This window comes from Apus apus, chromosome Z (assembly GCF_020740795.1).
Source record: "Apus apus isolate bApuApu2 chromosome Z, bApuApu2.pri.cur, whole genome shotgun sequence".
Lineage (NCBI taxonomy): Eukaryota > Metazoa > Chordata > Aves > Apodiformes > Apodidae > Apus > Apus apus.
In genome coordinates this window covers 70,636,615-70,657,798 of record NC_067312.1, presented here as the reverse complement: position 1 = coordinate 70,657,798, position 21,184 = coordinate 70,636,615, and the positions used below count along the sequence as shown (strand labels likewise).

At 39.0% G+C, this 21,184-nt stretch overlaps 1 protein-coding gene across 2 annotated transcripts in view; it reads left to right on the top strand.

Moving 5' to 3' along the window:
- The window catches only part of SSBP2 (single stranded DNA binding protein 2), a 194,569-nt gene extending 175,927 nt beyond the window's left edge, over nt 1–18,642 (top strand). For both annotated transcript variants that reach the window (XM_051642072.1, XM_051642071.1), the window contains 2 exons: nt 3,108–3,206; nt 5,977–18,642. In XM_051642072.1, the coding sequence (XP_051498032.1) occupies nt 3,108–3,206; nt 5,977–6,006 (129 nt within the window). In that variant the 3' untranslated portion in view covers nt 6,007–18,642. The remainder of the gene's footprint in view (nt 1–3,107; nt 3,207–5,976) is intronic.
- The last annotated feature ends 2,542 nt before the right edge of the window (nt 18,643–21,184 follow it).

The window sequence follows — 21,184 nt, the reverse complement described above, 5'->3', positions numbered from 1 at the left end:
TGCCTTCCAGTTTTGTACACCATTACCAGGATTGTTTTGCTGAGGCCACAGTCCCCCTTGCACACATCACTGGCTTTTCCACAAGATTTCCAGTGACAGAAATTGTGTCCACTGAAGTTAACACAGTTTGGGGTGTGTGATGCTCAAGTCTGGGGACAGGACTTCAGTGGAGTAAAATGCATACTAGAGGAGCTGATTATCAGTTCCCAGGAGATGCAGAAAATGGGTAGAATCTGTGCAGCTCACAGAATTCAGAGCTACATTTTCTAGAGGGGACTTTCATTTAATTGGCTGACTGGCAAAACACAAAGTTTTTATAAAGTGGATTGAGATGGTGGAAGCAAATGAACTGAAATTATGCATATTAAATGAGCATTAATAACCAACGTTTCTTGCAGTGCCCATGGAATTTGTGCAGGCATCAAAGGCATCCTTGCTTTGGAAAAACTCGGCTAGTGCTACAATGCTAGACCCCATACTGACCATAAAAGCAGCCCAGGGGAGTTGTTATAAAAGCATTTATGTCAGGAATTTGAACCTTTGGGGCTGGCGTACTGTAGCAATTGTAGAATTTCAAAGCTTTGTGCTACACAGAGCAAGATAAAATAGGGGTAAATCCCGCAGGAATGAACAACAGTGCGGGAGCATCGTATAAAATAAATGTGACAAGGCCTTAGGGGGTTTTAAACTTTATATTCATAGATTTTAAGGCCAGAAGGGACTAACACGATTGTGTAGTGTGACCTCCCCCATAACACAGGCAACAGAACTTCCCTGAATTAATTCCTGCTTAAGGTACAGTAGCTGTGGTTGAACTAGAGCAGTAGTTTTCAATGATTTTCAAGCTGTGCATCCCTAAATATTTGGTATACTAACTTCACTGAATAGCAAACCTAATTATCTGAAGCTAATGAGCCAGTTAGGCTTTCAGCTGGCTTTGATGGACATTCTGTCCAGTGATTTCTGGAGATCTGGGGATCACAGTTTCGGAAGCGATGAATGAGACTGGGGAAAGCAAAAGCACTATGACAGGGGTTTTGACCCAACTCTCTAAGCTGCATTTCAGATACTAATAAAAAACAGTTATGCTTGCATGCCACTTGTGTAATTAATTTTGTATTTAATCTATAAATGAAAAGAAATACACCAACTTGGAGCCATGTACATAGTTGGCCATTCAGACTGAGAATGGTGATCTTCCCTCAGGGGACTGAAGTGAAAACCTAACAGCAGCTTTTCACCAACCATACAAAATACATCACAAAGCAGACAGTAAGTACAACCATCAGGCACACCAGTCTGCTAGTGTAGTAGCAAAAAGTAGCTGGTTTCAGTTGTGGTGTCTGGTGAAGCTGAGAACAAAAGCTTTTTTGTTCACTATGGAGGTGAAGTAAATCTGTGGACCAGTGGAAAGAATATGTTGCAATATTTCAATTATAGGCAGTGACTTCATGATTACAAAGAGAAGCATGCAGAGATATGGTATGAAGGGGAAGCAGAAGTTACAGCTATCCCATCCCATTTTCTGCTCAGAGAACACTCTAGTGGCTCTTTACAGTGCCAGAGTAGGATTAATAGCCTTTGTAGTTCTGAAGAAAGTGCCAAGGAATTAAGGGGACTTTTTAATTATTCAAAGTTTGCATTCAAAGTTTGACCTATTGCAGATCTTAGTTATAATAAATTAAGACTGCATGCAAGTATTTTCAAAGTGCAAAATAATGGGTATTTTAAGAAAAAATCTGTTCTAACAGGCATACAGCATCAGGATTGTAATTAGAATAACACAGGAAAAAGAGTACAAATTCACTTAGGATTCTGACAGCTGTTACAATTTGATCACTTTGATCAAGGTCTTTACCTGGAGTTGTATTTTGTTAGCTTGCCAATTGATGGCACTAGGTTTGTGTTCAATTTCTAGTGACATACCATATTTGCATTTGTGTAAGTAAAATCTCCATAGCAGTATTACATGCAGTTTTTCTGGATCAAAATAAAGCAATCAAGGGAAGAATGGTGGTAGATATAAACATCCATAATGAAGTTCAGGTCTTCACTCCCCCTTTCCCTGACTGTTCCTTTTCCTTCACAAATACTCTGCAAGTCAGAGTCTTAACAGTGATGGAAAGAGAGTTGCCTGTGCTCCAGGGATGGTAGAGTACCGCAATCAACTTTGTAAAAACAGCTAAATAATAATGTCTATAATAATGTATTACCTATTGACTCAGAATAATTTCTGAGACAATTGCCCTATTTCTCCCTTTCTTTAAGTAACTGAATCTTGAAAACAGTTTCTGAACATTGCAGAGGTAGTTGTGCATGTCTGTTAAAAAAAAAAAAAAAAAGGAATTTATCTTTAGAATTTATTTTTATTGTGATTATTTATTAGCATTTCAGTTACACCAAGACACTGGAAAAGTAGATTAAAAAACTGATGCATTATGCTCTGAGCAAGCAAATAACAGAAGAGCAGCTCCTCTTGAAAGTGTTGGTGAGCCCAGCCCAGTGGCCAGCTGTTAATCAGGAGTCTTTTACCTTAACACTCTTGCTGACTCTTTTACCTGTAAACACCTTGAGCTGACTGTGCTCATTGAAATGGTTTAGCACTTGAGCCACACTTGTGAAGTACTAGTGAGACTGTATTTCAATAAACTGAACAAAGATGTCAGGCCCAGGCCTGTGCAGAGGTCTCTGCAGACCAGATCTGTCCATATGTCTGCCTTTAGGTACATAAGTTACATAGGTCGAGGCACGTGCTTGTAGACTTCACTGAATTTGTGCACATGATTTAATGGGGTGACAGAGACACCTCGTGTACCTGCTGCAGTCATTTATAACTTCAGGCTTCAGCAGGAGAAGGTGCTGGCTTCAACCTCAAAACAAGAATAATTCTTGCTTCAGGGGAGAAGACTTGACTTTACAGGCTAAAATTAGTGACTGAAGCATGCAGAACCCCACAGAGGCTTATTTTTTTGCCTTTGGAAATCTCAGAGTATTGCACAGTGCATCTTCCTGCACTAACCATATCGTGTGTGCCTCTGGCACACTTGGTGAAGCTGGGAAATGAAATTTTCAGCACTTCATCTGTATTTTTAAATCTTACTAAACAGAACTCTCCCAGTAATATGAGCATGAGTAATCAGCCTGGCACTCCCAGAGATGACGGTGAGATGGGTGGAAACTTCCTAAACCCTTTTCAGAGCGAGAGTGTAAGTATTTCTTTACATAGTTTGTTTGTTTGTTTTTTAATTTGTGAACCTTTGTATCTTGAATTTTGTTTAAAAAAGAAGAGTAACAGCAAGAACAAAGAGGTTTGTATTATACTTGTAATGCAGTACTGTGCCTTACGGGGTTTTTTTTTACTAGCTTCTAAAATTAAGAGTATTGATTTGACAAAAATTATGCAAAAGGCTGCTAGAAGTTGAGCTGAAACTGGGATTTACTGCAGAAAGTGTTTCACTCTATTAAGAGGTCACTTGTCAATGAAAGTTAGATCTGTTAAGTAGCAGTAATTATGCCAAACATATTCGCTAATGCACAACGGGTATTAGGCAATGCCTGACAAATAGTTGATAGAACCTTACATCTGAGTGATTTGATCTGTGGTTGCCCAGCCTTTGAGTCCTAAGCAACGTATTTTGCAAGGATTGTCTTTTAGAACTAGATTCACACTGGAGTATGTAATTACAGCACCAGCAGATCTCATCTTGCAAAGATGTAGTGTGCTGTCAGAGGCAGAGAAAACACAGGTTCCCTCTAGTGTTCATTCTGGGACAAATGATGCTCATTTTTAAATGGAGAGTGCTTGAGGCAACAAAATGTGGTGTAAAACGTATTACAAAGCAAGCCTACAATATTTTTATATTGGTGTGCCTGAAGCTGGGCTTCAAAATCCACATTTAGGCTCCTAAATAGGAGTGGCCTGATTTTTCAGAAGTGCTCAGTGACTTCAACACTTCTATTCTTATTGGAAGTCACTGCTGCCAGAAGTAATCACAACTTTGTCAACTGTGCCAATGGTGAACTTCAGCTCAGAATTTTTGATAAGGAAACAGATTGTTAGATCACAAAGCAGTCAAACTGCATGGCAAATATAATGGAAATCAGATTTTTGTGGGATTTTTGAGTTTACTTCCTTAGCTAATGAAAAGGAAGAGTTTCTGCATGTTAGCTGTTGGTGTCTTCATAAAGAGGGCACATTTATATCATGTGGAGTATTGGATAAAATTGGTTTGTACAACCTAAGAAGACTGATGCTTCAGTATCAGCCCAAAAAACAGTAACCACAGACCCCCCATTAAGTGTCATCCTTGGTCACAGTAATCCTTGACTCTCAGTCTGGTGTGTGTTGTTCATACTGAGGTCAAGGACTCTGATCAGCAGGCTGGCAAGTTCACCAAAATAAGGTCATGAAAAGAAGGACACAGTTTTACTAAAAATAAAGTCAGTCTTCTCAGGCATTTACTGGATTCTCGGTGCTCCTAGATGTGTTTCCCTACCTGGAAGAACCCATTTTCTCAAGGTTTTAGGTGAGATGCATGCCTTATAGGCATGTGCATTCTACTCTACTTGAAGGTTCCTCTGTAACACAAGTTAAATTGCAGTCATTGCAAACTGTTGTGCTTTCTGATTCATATTTTGTTACTTTGCTACTTAGTGTAGGCATTATTATGAAGTCCTTTCTTAGGGAAATACGCTATTCAGTTCACCAGGAGTTTTGCTTGAGCATGGGGAGCAGTGACTGGCTAATATATAAGTTAAAAATCACAAACACTTTTACATAATCCTTCAATTCTTTGTCCAAATCACCTGGGTACTCTGGCTCAGATACAGGTAATCACTTGAACAGATGCTTTGCTTTAAGCATTTGAGTTGCTTTCCAGCACTGGCTGAAGATCAGCATGTTCCTCCTAGCTCTGCTGGCCCACTGTGGGAATGCTCAGCAGGACATGATGGGTGCCAGCCCTAAAGACAAACCATCAAAGGCATCACATGGAACAAAGTAGACTTTACCCAAGTAGTCCATTGTCTGCAGTTTACCTGACAGGGAAAAACCCATCCAAAATGTTTTTCTCATTTGTTTGGACACTTGAATATGGCCAGCTTGAAACTCCTAACTTTGGTGGGATTCTTACTGCATACCTGTCTTTGCAAAAGTAAATTTATCTTTCTGTTTCTTATATGAATTTTCATAATGCTAATACTTCTTGCATTTGAACACTTTCCTCTGTTTAGAAGATTTTAGGCCAAATTAAGTGTTTCTGCACTTTGCAATTTTAAATTTAGAACAAATTTGGCATATAGATGTGCACTTCTAGGCAGTGTGGTGTCCAATTGATTATTATTATAATGAAGTACTGCTAACCTGAGGGCATCTAGAGCTTGTATAAGGGCTGTGGTTCAATTTGTGTTTCAATTATCATGTAATGTAGTGATTGAATTTTTTGTTCACGTAAGGGAGAATGACCACTGATCCTTGATTCAACTTTCCTCCTAAAATCAATAATTCAGAATAATATAGACCAAAAGCCTAGTTTAATTCCAGTCATACATATCTTCTTTATTTCCATAAAGTAATTAAATGTCTCCAAAATACATATCTGGTGCAGCTAACCATGAATGCAGCTGGTCTGCTTGAGACTAGCCAGCTGCCTAGATGAATCCCCCCCCCAGTAGCCAGTCCTGACCAGGAGACGGTGTGGAAATCATCAGTGAAGTATAGATTTATCCCACCACCCAAGTAACACCAAAACAGCCAAGGGAGTTGGCTTTATCAGGAATCACTGTGTTTTTTGCATAACAGAAGTTGTGATGCCACAAATTGAACTACAGCCTTAGGCCAGGGTCCCAGACAAGTGTAGGAGGAAGCTCAAAGAGTGTGTTGACATTTGAACTCGTTGCTGTGGTCCAGAAGTGGTTTTAGTTTCCTGGGGAGGGGGACAAAAATGGTTGTTAAAATGTGGATTCCTCTTTTTTCAGTACTCCCCTAGCATGACAATGAGTGTGTGATCCATTAACAAGTCTCGCCATGAAGACCACAGTGTGTTGGCCCTCTTCAGAGAGCTACTGCAGAAGAAAATTATTCGTCCCAGTGTACAGTTTAACAAAAGGATCTCAGACACAATCAGACCCACCATTTTTCTTTCTGCCATCTCCCCCGTTTTGTCAAGACAGTGGGTCCCAAACACGATTGAGACAACTGTAAAAGAGTGGCGTAACAGAAGATGGAACTGCAAACAATTATCTGTGTATGTACACATGTGAGTTAATGTATATTTATGTGTGTGTGATACAGAAACACACACATACATATATAGACCCACAGAACAGTATAAAATATTATCACATGGCATCTTAAGTAGAAATGAGAAGTAGGGACTTCTTTTCCATTTTAATATTTTTTTTTTCACGTTTACATTTTAATTATTAAAATTTGCTTTCCCTCCCCTCCTGAACTGTTTTATGTTGCATATATCACTGCTTTATAAGTTATTTTTTAAGGTGAACTCAAATGATAAATTCTTCTGATTTTGTAAATGTCTGCCATTATGGATAGGAATAAAACTGCTTATAAGAGCTTTCATTAACTTGTGTTTTATACCAGTTACCCTGTGAATCACAAACTGTGCTGTCTCAAGAAACAGAAGAAAGCTCATCTTAATTTTTTTGAGAAATTTAATGATTTTCACCTAGTTAGGTGATTTTTTTTTTTTTTAATACTTTGCCTTTAAAAAAAGAAACAAGCACTGAAGGTTATTTTTCTTCTTTAATTGAAGCCTATTATCTGCAATATCTATTTTAAAAGGAAGCCTGAATTTGATACAAGCTTCTCAGTTTATATAGAGTACTATAAGATTACTGTAAGTGAGCTCCTGTTGCTATAGAATCTAGCAATAAAGTGTCAGGGCTGCTTCTGCCCTTGGAAATGAGTTTTCGATTGAGCATGATCTTTGTAGGGGTGGTAGCTAGTGGAAATACAGTAGAATCCCTATAACCAAAACTTTTTCTAATTACTTACTCTTACGTTTCCCATTTTCAGTTATTCTCTAGTGAATTGTAACAATCCGTGGTCCTAATTATAAACAGTATTTCCCGAGCCCATTCAGAAAATCAGGTCACCTGGCTACTGGGATGTGTGTTTTTCACCATGTCTACCAGAATAAATTCCCCCAAAAATCTTCAAGTAAACAATCTTTTCTCTTTTTTGAGCCAAAATAATGGAGTAACTTTTTATGACTACTAGCTTTGGAAGGGTCTTACCTTTTGCCACAAACAGGAGAGGAACAAAGGTCTGGGCAGTTTTATAAGGAGATCAGCCTATTAGTCATGAAAGCTAAGGACAGAATGGAGAAAAGTTATATAGTCTTAAAGGAAATGCTTCTGGAAGCAATTCTATGTCACTTCAAACAAAGCTCTAAAACCCATATTATGGCACATTTAGTTCCTAATGACTGCCAGCTCTCCTGAGAAGACAGAAGTTTTCAGTTGTGATCAAAAGGTTGATGATTTTGCCACAGACAAAAAGCAAAATCCCCTCCTTGGACTTTTGAGTATAGAATAGCCAGATACGTGGGAGGAACAGTTCTGAGATTTGTCCATGAAATCTTGTAGGATTTTTTCAGGAATTTGTGATAAAGAGGTAGAGGTAATGGGCTCATTGTGATGGTAGCACATAAAAGGATGTTAAAGGAGTACTTCAATCTCCTAACTAATTTTTATTTTCATATATTCTATATATAAGATATAAGAAAATAAAAGTTCTACTCTCTTGTTCAGGCTATTCAAAGATTAAGGTCCTGGAGGCCTAAAACAATGTTAAAATATCAAAGATTTTGGTAGCATTACTTTCTAGAAATAGTAACTACTTTGATTAGTTCTAAACATAAAACAAGTCATGACATGGCTTTGTGGACTTTCTTCCCAGTCATGATGGTTACATTCATTTGCTTACCTTTGAAAACCACTTTGTTGCCCATCTCAAAAGATGTTTGAAGCCCCTACTACTGATTCCAGTTACGAAAAAAACAAAAAATCAGAGCTAATTTCCTCAGACCCTTCCCTGTTGTCCCTTGTGCACCCCAGCTTCTCCCAGCTGCAGAGTCCAGGTGTCCTTCCTGCCTGCATGTGACATCTGTACTGTCCTTGGTAGCCTTCTCAGAAGGGCTTCAGGGCTCTTTTCTGCCCCATTTGTCAGACGATGTCACAGCTGGACTAAGGTACGTCTGGGCTGTGCACCAGGAGCCATGCACCAGGTAAGTGTGCCCTCAAGTGAGCTCTTCAGCTGCTGAGTCCATCAGGGTTCTGCTGTGTATCTCCAGCAGAACCCTTTGTGCTGCCTCATGACACCCTGGGGCTTCTGCAGGCAAGCAGTGTGTCCAGTGACCAGAGCTGCCCATGACTGCATCACTGAGGGCTCCCTTACCAGAGGACATGGAGCTTCCTACTCTGGCAAAATTAAGCAGAATTAGAGCTTAGTAGTAATCAGAGACTCAGGTTTAGTTTTTTGTTTGTTTTAAAGATGAAAATCTGACCATTAAATTAAACCTGTTCAAAGAAACCCCCTTAATAGGGCTGCCAACACGTATTGGCTGTCATCAAAATACATTATCCCAATCGATACACAAGAGTGTAACATCCTTTCAGGCACGTAATTTTTCTTCTGTAGTTCTTTCAAAATCCCTCTGTGCAATTTTTCTTAGTGCCAGCATATAATTGTTTCCCCTTTCGATTTCTTTTCCAAAACATTTATATCAAATTGAACGTGGTTGCATTGATCCTGCAGCATGAAGACCAGTAGATACATCCCTGGGTTAAAAATGAACAGGATCAGGCCCTGCCTCTCATAGCCTAATGCTCTGCTCCCTGGTTTTACAAGTTACTTGCTGTGTCCAGCACTTCTCATACCTATGTAGTCCCACAGATTGGTGGAACAAAAGATGCACAAGCTTGAAAGATTTTATATTGGAAGATTTGCTTGGATACTTTGTGCATATCTTATTGTTAAAATTTTAATGCAGATATCAGGAAACCTAATAATCTTGCTTTCTGTAGGGAGTGCTTACACTCCCTATGCTTACATACATCAGTAAAGTTATTTACACACACTTTGGTAAGATATGGGGATTATAATCATACATAGGTTCAGCAGCTGAACCATTAGAAAACAATCTCATGTGCTAAGTACTCAATTTTAAAATTACAAGTATCCCTTTGGGTTGCCTTTTTTTTTTTTTTAAGATGCATAAAGCTTTTTGCTTGTTCATTTTTTTTCTTTCTTTTGCTTATAAATCCTTGTAGGATTTTCCTTGTAACTAGAGTATTAATGTGGAAATAAAAACTGTTTCCAAGTACTGACTTTCTACTCCCACTTATCTACAGGATGCTACAGGATAGTTTTTCTTTGCTGACTTCTAGATAGACTTCTCTCTAATATCAAAACAAATAGATCATGATTCTTTAAATCGCGCTTTCAGACAAGGCTAAAGTAAGGCTTTTTAAAAACTAAAGTGATGAAATCTTGGAGTTGCAGAAATTAAGATCTCTTATACAGTGAGAACTCTGCCAAATACCCTGGCCTTGTAGAAATCAACTGAAATTGGATTCACTTGTGAATTGCACAGTGAAACCAACATCTTACCTGCTGCATAATTATGAAAAGGGGCATTTGTACCCAGATTCTCTCTCTGTATCTGGGTCTTGCATAGGCAAGAACAGGGCTTAGGGCAAGGAAGAACCTGTTAGTCACACATGAAGCATGTGGCCTGACCTATGCATTAAAAATACCTGGATATTTGCATGTATGTGTTGCATTATTTTCCTAAATGCATAAGCATGAGGAAGAACTGCATTTGCACTCTATGTGTTCCAGCCCCTCCACCGTCAAGTGAATTTGATGCATGTAAAAAACATGGCAAGAACCTTTGAGTCAAGTCTTGGACACCCTGTGACATAAATGTGCCTCATCTTGGCTCCCAGGCATCTCAGAGTGGCAATGCCCAGATCAGCCTGTGGCTGAGGCCACGTGTGCCATTGTTTCTTGGGAAGCCCTGCTTGCAGAGCCCAGACCACCAGCAGGGCACAGACTCAGAGATGGTAACAGCATTCAGACTTGCCAGCCTGCTTCCCTTAGTTGAGGATTAAATGCCCCATGTCCCAAGTCATCCAGCTGTTGCTTTCCCCCTTGTAATGGGAATATGCAATGAGAAATATGTAGGCTAATTATTTACTTCAAATAATTCAGATTAGGAAGAAGTTAACAGAATCTTGCTTCTTTATTGATAGCAATTCCTGCATCAGAATGACAGGTTCTACAAGTGGCTAAAAGTAACTTGAATTTTCCTCTGTTCCATGGCTAGCAAATTAAATACTGCATGCAAAGATGATTTGGAATTAGATGGGTAGTTTAACAAGGGACCAGCTGTTACAATATTCAGTGTTGAATATTTTATTCTTTTTTTTCCTTGTAACAGTCAAAATGAATTTTCAGCTGATACATGTTGCACCAATTTATATTTCTCAGACCAGTTAATTATTTCAAGTGTTATCTCCCATTCCTAGTCAGCTCTGATTCTTTGTTATTGTTGTGGTTTCTAAATAGGGACTGAATTCTTCAAGATTTGACCCTACACATTTGCATTTGGAGAATGTAAAATAGACCTTAGTGATGTAAAAAAAACCCAACCCAAACATCAGTACAGGTAAATTTATTTTTCTTTATTAAATCACTGTAAGTGATTATATAACTGTGGCTCCTGTCCCAAACATTCTTAATTTTGGCTGAGCCCTGAGGATGGGAATCCTGACAAAGCACATATTTCAAAGAAAACCCAAAAACTCTTTTAACAGTGATAGCTCGTTTCTCTTCATATTTATCACGTAGAGGATCTAATTCAGGATTTAATGATATCAAACAACTATAGAAAATCAGTACACTCATAAATAATGAGTTATATTTAAATCTTAGTGTGTGCAGCTTCCTCTACGTTCCATTATTGGCTCAGTCCTATGAGCTGCTGCTCATGCTGGTTGTCCTGCTCAAACTTTGGTGGAGCCACTCACAGAAGATCATTTGTTTTGGTAGGATTTCACCCTGATCTGGGTGAAATATGTGTTTTATCTGAGATGCAACATTATTTGCCAGATATATAAACTGAGTACCTAGTGCAAAATACAGGGGGTCTGATGAAATTACCAAAAATGATATTTCAACCAAAAAAAACCACAAAAAAAGCCTTTACCTAAAACACTGCTTTGAGTGCCTGCATGCAGGTTGTCTGCCAGTGCTGTTATCTTAGAAACAAATTGCAGTAACAAATTTGGAGAAAATAAATAGGTCTTCTGCTCAGCACATGAAAACTCTGATCCTGCAAACACATTCATATTTGTTTGAAATGAAGCCTTTATTTCAAACACACTCAATTCAAACAGGTTTAAGAACACAAGCAGTATCCTTCAGGGCAGTGGAACAGTCTAGAGGCTCAAATTAAGTCTTCCCTAAACAGACTTTATTTTAAAGATTTTACCAATGCAGGAGCATGTTTACTTATAATTAGTACTGATACGTGGAACAGATTTGGCTTTCTTCTGTTTCTTGTTTTATTAGATTAACTATTTTTGTGAAGTTGTCCTTCCATCTTGTTTTCAATTGTGCAGCCACAGTTTCCCTCAACGTAGCTATCAGCTTTGCAGTTTTAGTCCAAACTTCTGTTTGGTCACTGTTCTCCATTTAAGCTTAAAAAGTGTAAGAAAGCCTCTCATGTAATGGGAAAACTTGCCATAAAAATGTAAAAAGGGTTTATTTGGTACCTGTTTTCACATTTAATAAAAATGCAATTTTCAGTCACGATTTGAAATGGTCACTTTCTAGCCACTATTTAATTTCTGAGTGCAAAAGAAATTAAGAAGACAAATTACCTTTTTATATATATATATATTTCTTTGAATTCAGCATCATAAGCATTTGCTGAAAGACGTGGTTTTGGGACAAATTAGATAAAAAATGGGATTTACTGCCTAGTTGCTGTGAATAGTACAGCCAGACTTTTATGTTGAAAGCTCCTTCCACATCCCCAAAAGTAGATTGCCTGATGTCTGATGGGTGTGGCTTTGTAAAAGCCACATCCATTTCATTTGTCTGTGTTTTCACTGTATCTCATGGGTGACTTGGGGTCCCCCTTAGCTGTGCAGGGTTCTGTTGTTGTATCTCTCAGAAGAGTAACTGAGTGGTCGAGCCGGCCTGTTCACCAGGTCTGGTAATTAAGGTTTGATAATAATATATCCACCAGGTGTGCCCAGCTGTGCACTCAGAAACAAGGTATTTGTACGCTACCTCGCTGTTCTCTTGAGAACTTGTACAATTCTTCTTACAGTTAGGTCTGGGGTCTCCCTTAAGATTTTACAATACTGAGAGAAGAAGTTTAATTTTGCCAAGAGAAAATTCTGGCAGTTTAGCACCAGCTTTCATAGGGGATCAGCACAAAACATGGGGATTTTGAAAGGTGATGCATTTTCTCAATACCCTGGGTGTACTAGGAAATAAATCACGTGATGCAGAAGTTTGGTCTGTTACAGAGATACATACAGTTCCTCAGATTAGGTGGGATTAGAATAACCATGACAAAAACTATGTTTGTCCCAATAGAGTGAAATATCATCAGTAATCACTTCTGATGTGAAGAATTATTGGTATGGAAGGAATGCTCCTATCCTTAGGAGACAAATTATCAACTGGGTCAACTGGATATTTCTAGGGTTCATTTCTATTGTTTAATCTTCATGTTTTCTTCTCTCTCATTTGGATCTTCCCATTAAATGTACCATGTCAGATCTTTGCAGAAAAGTAAGAACAATTTGCCCAATAAACATCCAGGAAGTTGTTCACATCTGTAACAACCCTACAATACAGAGTTAATTTCATTAGAGACATTGAGTGTTACAACAAATGAGTGGCAGTGCAATACCCTGAGAGCTCTGGGATCAGCAGAGTTAGCATCTTAGGGACTCACACATGAGTCGAGACCATTTCTAACAATGACATAAAATAGCTTGAAACAAAAGCAGATGCAGACTGGAGGAACCTAAAATCCAAGTAGAGCACATTTAATTGAAGTAGAAATCTACTAAAGCTATGATTTACCAGGTGATTTTGAAAAGTTTATTAGCAGCAAAACTGGTAGCTGCTGTCTTTGATGCAGAGTTGCCTCATGCAGAGTTTGTGATCCCCAGCAGAGGTTGGGTTCCTTGGTCTAGGCAGGCTGTAGACCAGGGACCACCACATCCACAGGCCACACCTTTAGTTACAGATGAGCAAAGTGCAGGTGCCCTTCCAGTGGATGCTGAAGTTCATCTCTAACATGAGCACAGGCCATGACTTAACAGTTTAGTGGAAAAGAAAAGCAGTGTTTGCTGAACTGCCACTTAGAAACTTGACATTCAAAAGCAGATTTAGGGTGTTCCCAGGTCTATCCTTATATTTCTGATTAAATTCTTAATTTGGGTTTGGTTTATATTTACATTAATGGTTAAGGAAGAGAATAAAAGTTCCTAAACTAGGGCTGAAATACAGACATGGAAGGTTGGCATGAATAAAGTGGAAGCTGGAGCTTTCTGTTAGTTGAGAATCAAGTACATTTTATAAGATCTGTCTTTTCCAGGACAAAAAGCATCCGTACAATAAACCTTTTTAGGCTTGCAGTGGCTATTTGAGAAGTGTGAATCAAAATGCTGTATATGCTTAGAAACCAATTTTGACGGCTTTTTTTTTTTTTGTGGCAAGTATCCCCTTGCAAAAAATGTTGTTGTGCATCTATGTTGTGCATGTTCGCCTAAAACCACAAAAACAAATCAATTTTTTATGGATTGTTGTACATGCATCTGGCAAACACTTGTTTCTGGTGGGGAGAGGAGGAAGATTGGATAGCTGGTGGGCTAGCATATTTATGTGAATTACTTAAAGCATTGGTAAACTATTGTCAACTTTGTTCACATTGCACAAGATACTCTGTGTAGTCTACTGCTGGCATTATAACCTCAGTGATCCATGCATATTCTGTAAATTCTTGTAGGTTTTGTGTAAGAAACCTCGTCACCATTGCTTACTACTGTAAATTCTTGTTTTGAAGCAAGAGGTGGCTTTTGATTGTACAGCCATGTGTATTATATACTACAACAGTACTTGTTCTGTCCTTAAAACTTGCTGTTCACATATAGTTAAAGCTTTGTTAAGCACGCTTGGTGGTTTCAGAATTCGTCTCGGACAGCAGATATATAAGCCATTTACAAGAATATTAAATCAAGTGTAACATAAGAGAATTCAACCCAGTTTTTGAGAGCGTGGGGTTGGATTTTTGCAGAGAACGGGCAGCTGCAGGTTACCACATTTCATGGCTCTGCTGGGTACACACTATTTTCCAGCTGCAGGTGCCTGCAGACCTGAGATCAGACTCTGTGCAGGGAGCTGCACAGGAGGGAAGGCCTTTGCTCTCACTGTCCCCAGGCCAAGGCAGGCTACCAGCCCTCAGCAACTGTTGCAGAGACCTGCCAGCCTGCAGGCTTCCTTGCACTGAGTAAGCAAAGACATACTAGCTTTTCCTCTGCTGTCTCTTTTTTTTTCCCCAAAATTTTTTGCATCAATGCCAGGACAGAAACCCATCTCTGAGGCTATGCAGGGGGCAAGGAAGCACTGCATCTGTATTGCATCCTCATCCCCAGCTGCCACAGGCTTTATGTGCAGCAACGTTTTAAGGAGAATTTAATTCTTTGTCTGTTTATCAAGATAGAAAAATAATCTGAATTCTTGGACTCTGGGTTCTTTTTTATTAGTATTATATGATATACAACAAAGACCTGAAAATGTGTATGTGTTCTTTGCTGGTTTCTGAGATCAGAAATTAAAGTCCTGTCTAGATTGAAAGACAATGATGGGAAAAGTGAAAAAGCTAGGAAAGTGGAAGGGGATTCTTACTTGGATTATTTTAAATTCTATGTTTTACTTGTTTTTATTGATACTTTAAATGACTAGGTTAATCTTTTGAATAAAGGCAGTCTTTGTTAGTGACTTTGCACCTTCACCCTTTCATGTAAAATTCTGAGTACTTGCAATAAATCTTCCTCACACCTCCAAGCCACTCTGTAGATAAATTGCCTATATTTCTAAAGTAAAAAAAAAAAAAAAAAAAAAAAAAGTTTCTACGGATTACTTCAGACCTTTACAGAGAACAACAGGGTAATCCCAATCCCATAATCCCAACTACTTCCAGGTCACATTTAAACAATTAGGTGGTGTATTTTAGAGAAATAATGACTTTGAACATCATAAATGAATGTAATGTTCAAACTCCAGTCTTTAGAAGTAAAGAAAACCTCAGTAATTTTCCAAACCAGCAAGAATTAAATTTGTGAATAAATATTAGCGTAGGAAATGCATGCAAAACTTGATACTGCCTCTGACCTTAAGCATTACTATTGATAATATTGGGGATCTCACAGAGTCTGTGTATTTCAGATCAGCTGTATTTCTTCTCAGTGTGTGCTTCATTACCGACCTGCTATGGCAAAGAGCCAACCCATGCCGTACAGAGCTCAAAGCATGGCTATGCCAAACGCCCACAGCATCCTCAGTATGCAGACGTGTGTGTGTGTGTGTGTGTGTCTTGTGTTAGGATGAGAAATCACTCCACCGCAGGCTTTCCCCCGGACCTGGTGTGTTACTTCTAAAAGCAGGCTGTGGGAGGGTTTCAGAAGGGCTGATCAGAGAGGCCCAACGTGCTGACTGACTGCAGCCCCTTTCCACATGGTTTAAGGTCCTGCTCTGGGGCATCATAACTGTCCCAGCTGCAGCCCTTGGAAGGAGATAGACCAGATCTTTGCAGACAGCATGACTGTGGATTAGCAAAGCCCTTTAGAGCATGTTCCACCTCAGGCTTGCACCATACACCTACCTTACTCTAGTTCAACTTGGTAACTTGTCTTCATTAACTGCTGGTACAAAATGGTCACAGCAGTTTTATCTGTTCTTCTTGCAAGCTGAGGAAAAGCTGAAGGTCAAAAAAAAAACAACCACAACACAAAAGGGCATTGTAACTTGCACCTTTTCACCTTTATGAAGTGTCCATGTTCTCACAGCTGGGCCTGAGACAGCAGCTGCCTCCAAAGTTGCCATGTAACTTCATCACATAAAAGCGGGTGTGATTTTTTTGTGTTTAACAGGAGCAGTATTGTTAGATTTGCTTTATTTTCTCAGTTACGAGTCATTCAGTATTGAAAATTATACGCATCTTGTGTAGCTATGAATAGAAAAATTGAGAATCGCTTTATTATGATACAGTAGTACAATCCCTGCTCTGCTGTTCAATGTTTTGAGTGCCGAACTTCACCAAAATGTTGTCTTCATGAATGATCTTAGCCCCATCCCTGCATGAAAATGGGTTTGAATTTCCATTTACGGCCTCTGGGTTCTCACTGAATTCTGGGCCGAAGGTAAAGCAGTTGCAGCAGGAAAAATTGCTGTGGCAGCCACTTACTGACACCTTTTCAGGTGCGTAAAGCCATCCTGCCTGTAATCTGACACTTGCAGTTTTCTCAGTGGATCACCATGTTCTTGAATATCTCGATAGGTGTTTTCAGCCAGTGGAGGAGAGGTGGACAAGCTTACCACCCAGAAAGGCTAGAAATGTAGCACGTAATGAGCTATCTTCTCCAGCAAGCATTTATTTTTAGTGTTTATCTTTAAATTAACAGTTGTATCTTCAGTTATTATTTTACCATTCAGTATCTTGAGGTGGTATGAGCAAAAATATATTAATATATATAATTTACAAGAAATAATAGGCCTGTATCGTGCCTTTGTAATTCTCTTCAGCTTCAGTATCTATAAGCTATGAGCAAACTTCTTCCCTCTTTTGGGGTATTCTTTACTATATAGTAGGTGACAGCTTCATTAATACTGGCTATTTGAGACTTCTGGGGCTAATGGTTATGTTTTCCCAGGTGAAAATGCCATAGTATTCTCACCAGATGTAAGCACAACGACATCTCACTGCAGTGCATGCCATCTCTTAGCTTCTCTCTACACGTGCTCGCATGTTGGAAATTTAGAAATGCTGATGTATAAATTGCTACATTGTTTACCCAATACAGTTGTTCTACTGCATCTCTTTTCTGCTTGAAACTCCCAGTAACTTGAAAGTTAGTCATGGTGTGAAAGGGGGGTTTGGAAGCACAAAGGATGCAGGCAGCAACTCTTCAGTAGTTTACAGGCTGCTGCAAATTAGTGTCTTCTCAGCAAAGAAATGTAGCATTTTAGCAGTAACTTCCTAGTGAAAACACTGAGCGTGCTTATCACTTAAGATTTTAAGGAAAAAAAGTGTCAGACTGTGTAATTGTATCTCATGTAATTTTTGACACTTAACCAGTAATATTCAGTGAGGTGTGAACCTTGGTTCTATCTACATGTTCACGATAGACCAACTGATACAGAACTGAAAGGTGAACAGCCATGTTTTAGAATCGCAGCTACACAAGAAATAGTCTTCTAGAGTTTTGGTTTTGTTTCTTTACCACTATTCCATTTTCACCGCGGGAGTATTTTTCTATCTGAGGCTTCCTTTCACCAACCAAAATAGCCTGTAGCCTTCTGCACTGTGAAAGGCAAGCCCTGTGGAGAAACATGGGCTTTGAGCTTGCCCAGCAAATTAGCAGAAATTTTATCCAAGCCATAAAAGCCTCTTACGTTATTCTGTTTATGTAATTAAAGCAATTAGTGATAGGAGCTTCAGGAACAATGGGGTCTCTCTATCCTCCATTCTACTTTCTGTAGTTCATAGGAATTTTAAGTTCTTTTTTTTCAAGGCTCAGCTGTGTCTCTTTAAACCAGTGCGGTCTAAGCATCATGTGAGATTCAATTTATGGGGATAGCATTGGAGTGTGAAAGATTTGCTTTTGGTAGCAAGGAGTAACACGTGTCCCTGTGGAAATGGACACTTGCAAAAGAGTCTGATACCGAGAATAAAAAAAAAAATCAAGATGGTACCAGTACATCAGACTCTGTACTACAGTGGGGGTTGTTGTTTTTTATTTAGCTTTTGTCATTTGTATTTTATTTCACAGGAGAGGACTTGGGGAATCTCAGATCACATGGGGAATTTTAGAAGTTTATCACTCAACAAACATTTTATAAAGTCTAACTTCAAAATGCACTATGATTTATTACAAAAGTATATTTTCTTCTGTTTGCCGACATGGTTGTTCCATTTTGTGATAAGTTAAAACTAAGCAGTTAATTTGTTGCACTGCCTAGCTGCATGAATTCATCCAGTGTACATACGTACCTGTGCAGCATTACTTTGGGTTTTGTATTTGAATTCGCAGTATTGACTATTATTTTTGTATTTTACTTTGCCTCTGTTATTGGAATTGTAGTAAACATAATTTATACATATGATTTTACAACTGTTTTGCAACTGAAAAGTCTTCTTTAAGTTGTAAAGTTTTATTGATGGATACTCATTAAAATGGTATAAGAATTATATTAACAATTGTTTTGTGTTTTGATGCTCTCTGTACATAAATATATGTCTATTTATCTGTTTAATGGTGCTTGTGTCTTGCAATTTTGGATACATTTTAGAATAAAGTTTCATTTTACAAGAAGCACTTGTATTTTCAAAAGCTGTGTCAAAAAAAACCCCTTTTTCCCATTAATAATCAGGGTTGTGAAAGAAGCATATTAATCTCTAATACATTTATAACCTCAAGCAGTGATGCATTTGTTTCAAGAATACAGAAGTATATCGTTTGCATGTGCACAGCTACATACTGTAGTTTGTTTACAGCAGTAACTGACATCTGTATTTAAAACATTACCAAAAAGATGCATTTTGGAGGCATGTCCTGCAGCTGCCAACTCCATTGATAAGAAAAGATTTGTGAACATGTTAACAATGTCATGATCATCGGATCAGTCTGTTAATTCCAAGGAATGCTAAAGCCCTCCACTCGTGCATACATCTGATTAAATATACAAAGAATTTTTGGTGCAAACGCAAAGACCAATTCTAGATTACAGGTTTCTGTGGAATTTTGGTTCTTAATCGGACCCCCCCTTGCTGCCTCCTTGTTCTATACCTTAGAATTTCTTTGCATAAATTCTGAGATGAAATGCAAATCTGGAACAGTTACACTATTAGTCGAGTGGGCTGCTAGCTGTCTGTGTGCTGTATGATTGAATAGTACTTCTTGCTAGCTCTAATGGCTTTACTTTACAGAAGATTTATTCACATCTAATACTGAGCTCATCTTTTATTAATAAAATGCCTTACCTCTTCTGGCACAATTCCTCTACAGGCATTGCACTGTGTCTTGCTCTTCACAGTGCTCACGAGATACACTAGTGTGCTGCACAAAGCTTTTTAAGTTACATTGCTTCAATTACAAGTGCATGTTATTAGGAGATTATAACCTGATATCCATGTGAATTGTTTATTGACAAAAACTTTTAAAAACTGCATTAGCAACCAGCAGTTCTGAAGGGAAGTCAATTTCTTACCCGTTTAACCAGATTTATAAAGTTGAGCTCACTCTTTCACCAGCAGTTTCTCAATTCAAAAGAAAGATTTCACAAAAGTCAGTGCCTGAGTGATGTGTGGGTTTGGAGGTAAGGTGTCCTCCATCTGCCTTTGACCATTTGTTCCTCTCACTACAGTGGGCATGAAGAAAGAGAAATCTGATGTTTCACAAAGGTGCTTCCCAGAGACTCTTAACCACAGAGTGTTGGTCCAGCTGCCTTCATCTGATGGTGATGCCAGAGGTACTGGTATAGGCTGCTGTGCCACAAAAGGTATTTTTCAACTGGAAAACCACTGAAAAGCATAAATGTCTTCTGTGAACTAGGGGCAGTAACTTAATAGCACTAACTTTCAAGCTGTGAACAAACAATAACCTTGCAGGTATTTTCTGGGGACGAACAGACTGAAGGCTGTAATGTACTCAGTTGCTCCAGTGGAGACCGTGTGAGAAGCTGCAGGAGTTAAATATTAGGGACTACAGAGAAAGGAGTCACTGAAGCCAACTGGAAGGCAGACATTAGCCTCTTGCCTCAGCAGACAGGGTCCAAGAAGAGGAGCTGGAGGGCAGGAGAAATTCTGCTTCCCTCGCCTCAGTCTCCAAGTTGCTCTGTCTGCCAAATGTCCACAGCAGTGGAAGCCACGTGCACTGCTCGTTTGGATCCTGAGCGGCCATTCCTGTTCTGCCACAGCTGCTCCTGCTTCCAACAGACGTATTTCACATCACATCCCTTAGAAATCAAGAGGTATACCCAGCTCTGAGGTGCTTTTTTCAAATACCAGCTTTCCCTAACCACAAAAGACACAAGGTACCTTTTCTTTTTCCCTGAAACATCTCCATACCACCTATGGGAGGTCTGCTGACCACTCACCCCAAGCACGTGCTCCTTCACATACCTCAGAACGTTTTAGATGTGAGCAGATCCCGATTCTACTTTATCTCTCTCTGATATTATCAGCTTTTTAGCTCCCAATCTCACAGCAGAAAATAGGGCCAAACAGCTGATCCCTGGGACTATGTTAAATGGAGGTGAAAGCTACCACTGAAAGAACAATTAATAAGGATGGTCTTAGAGCAAGCCTGGTCAATGAGTGTGACATGGTAGATCTGAAAAGAAATTTAGGTATTACTGACCAAGGATAGCAAAAAATAATTTTGTTTTAATAAAAAGAAAAAATATTAAGTTCTGTTTAAAGACTCTTCCTTCTGAGATTTAGGATCCATGGAGTAAGAAGTTGATACTTGAGCCTTTTTCCATCTGCATTGAGCAGACACGGAAGGAGAAAATACCAGCTGCACACAAATCCTATTCAGGTAGCAAGACTGAGCTATGCCACTGCCACTTCAAAGAGTCTATATCCTTCCTTCACAGAAGTCGGAAAGAGAAATCTGTACAAACTTTTTTTTTCTGAAGAAACAGAATAGAAATAACATGTAGGGGAGAGCACAGCATGCTGCTGTTCAGAGCCAGTATCCTCTGGGATGTAACCAGTGTGATGATCCCTGCTGCACTGAGAAACTCCTTCTTGGTGAGGCAGGTTGGTTGAAATTTTCCTGGCTGTTACGGGTTAAAGCTGGATCTTCAGCAATGTCTAAGTGAAAAAGCACGAATGGTATAAATTCATTT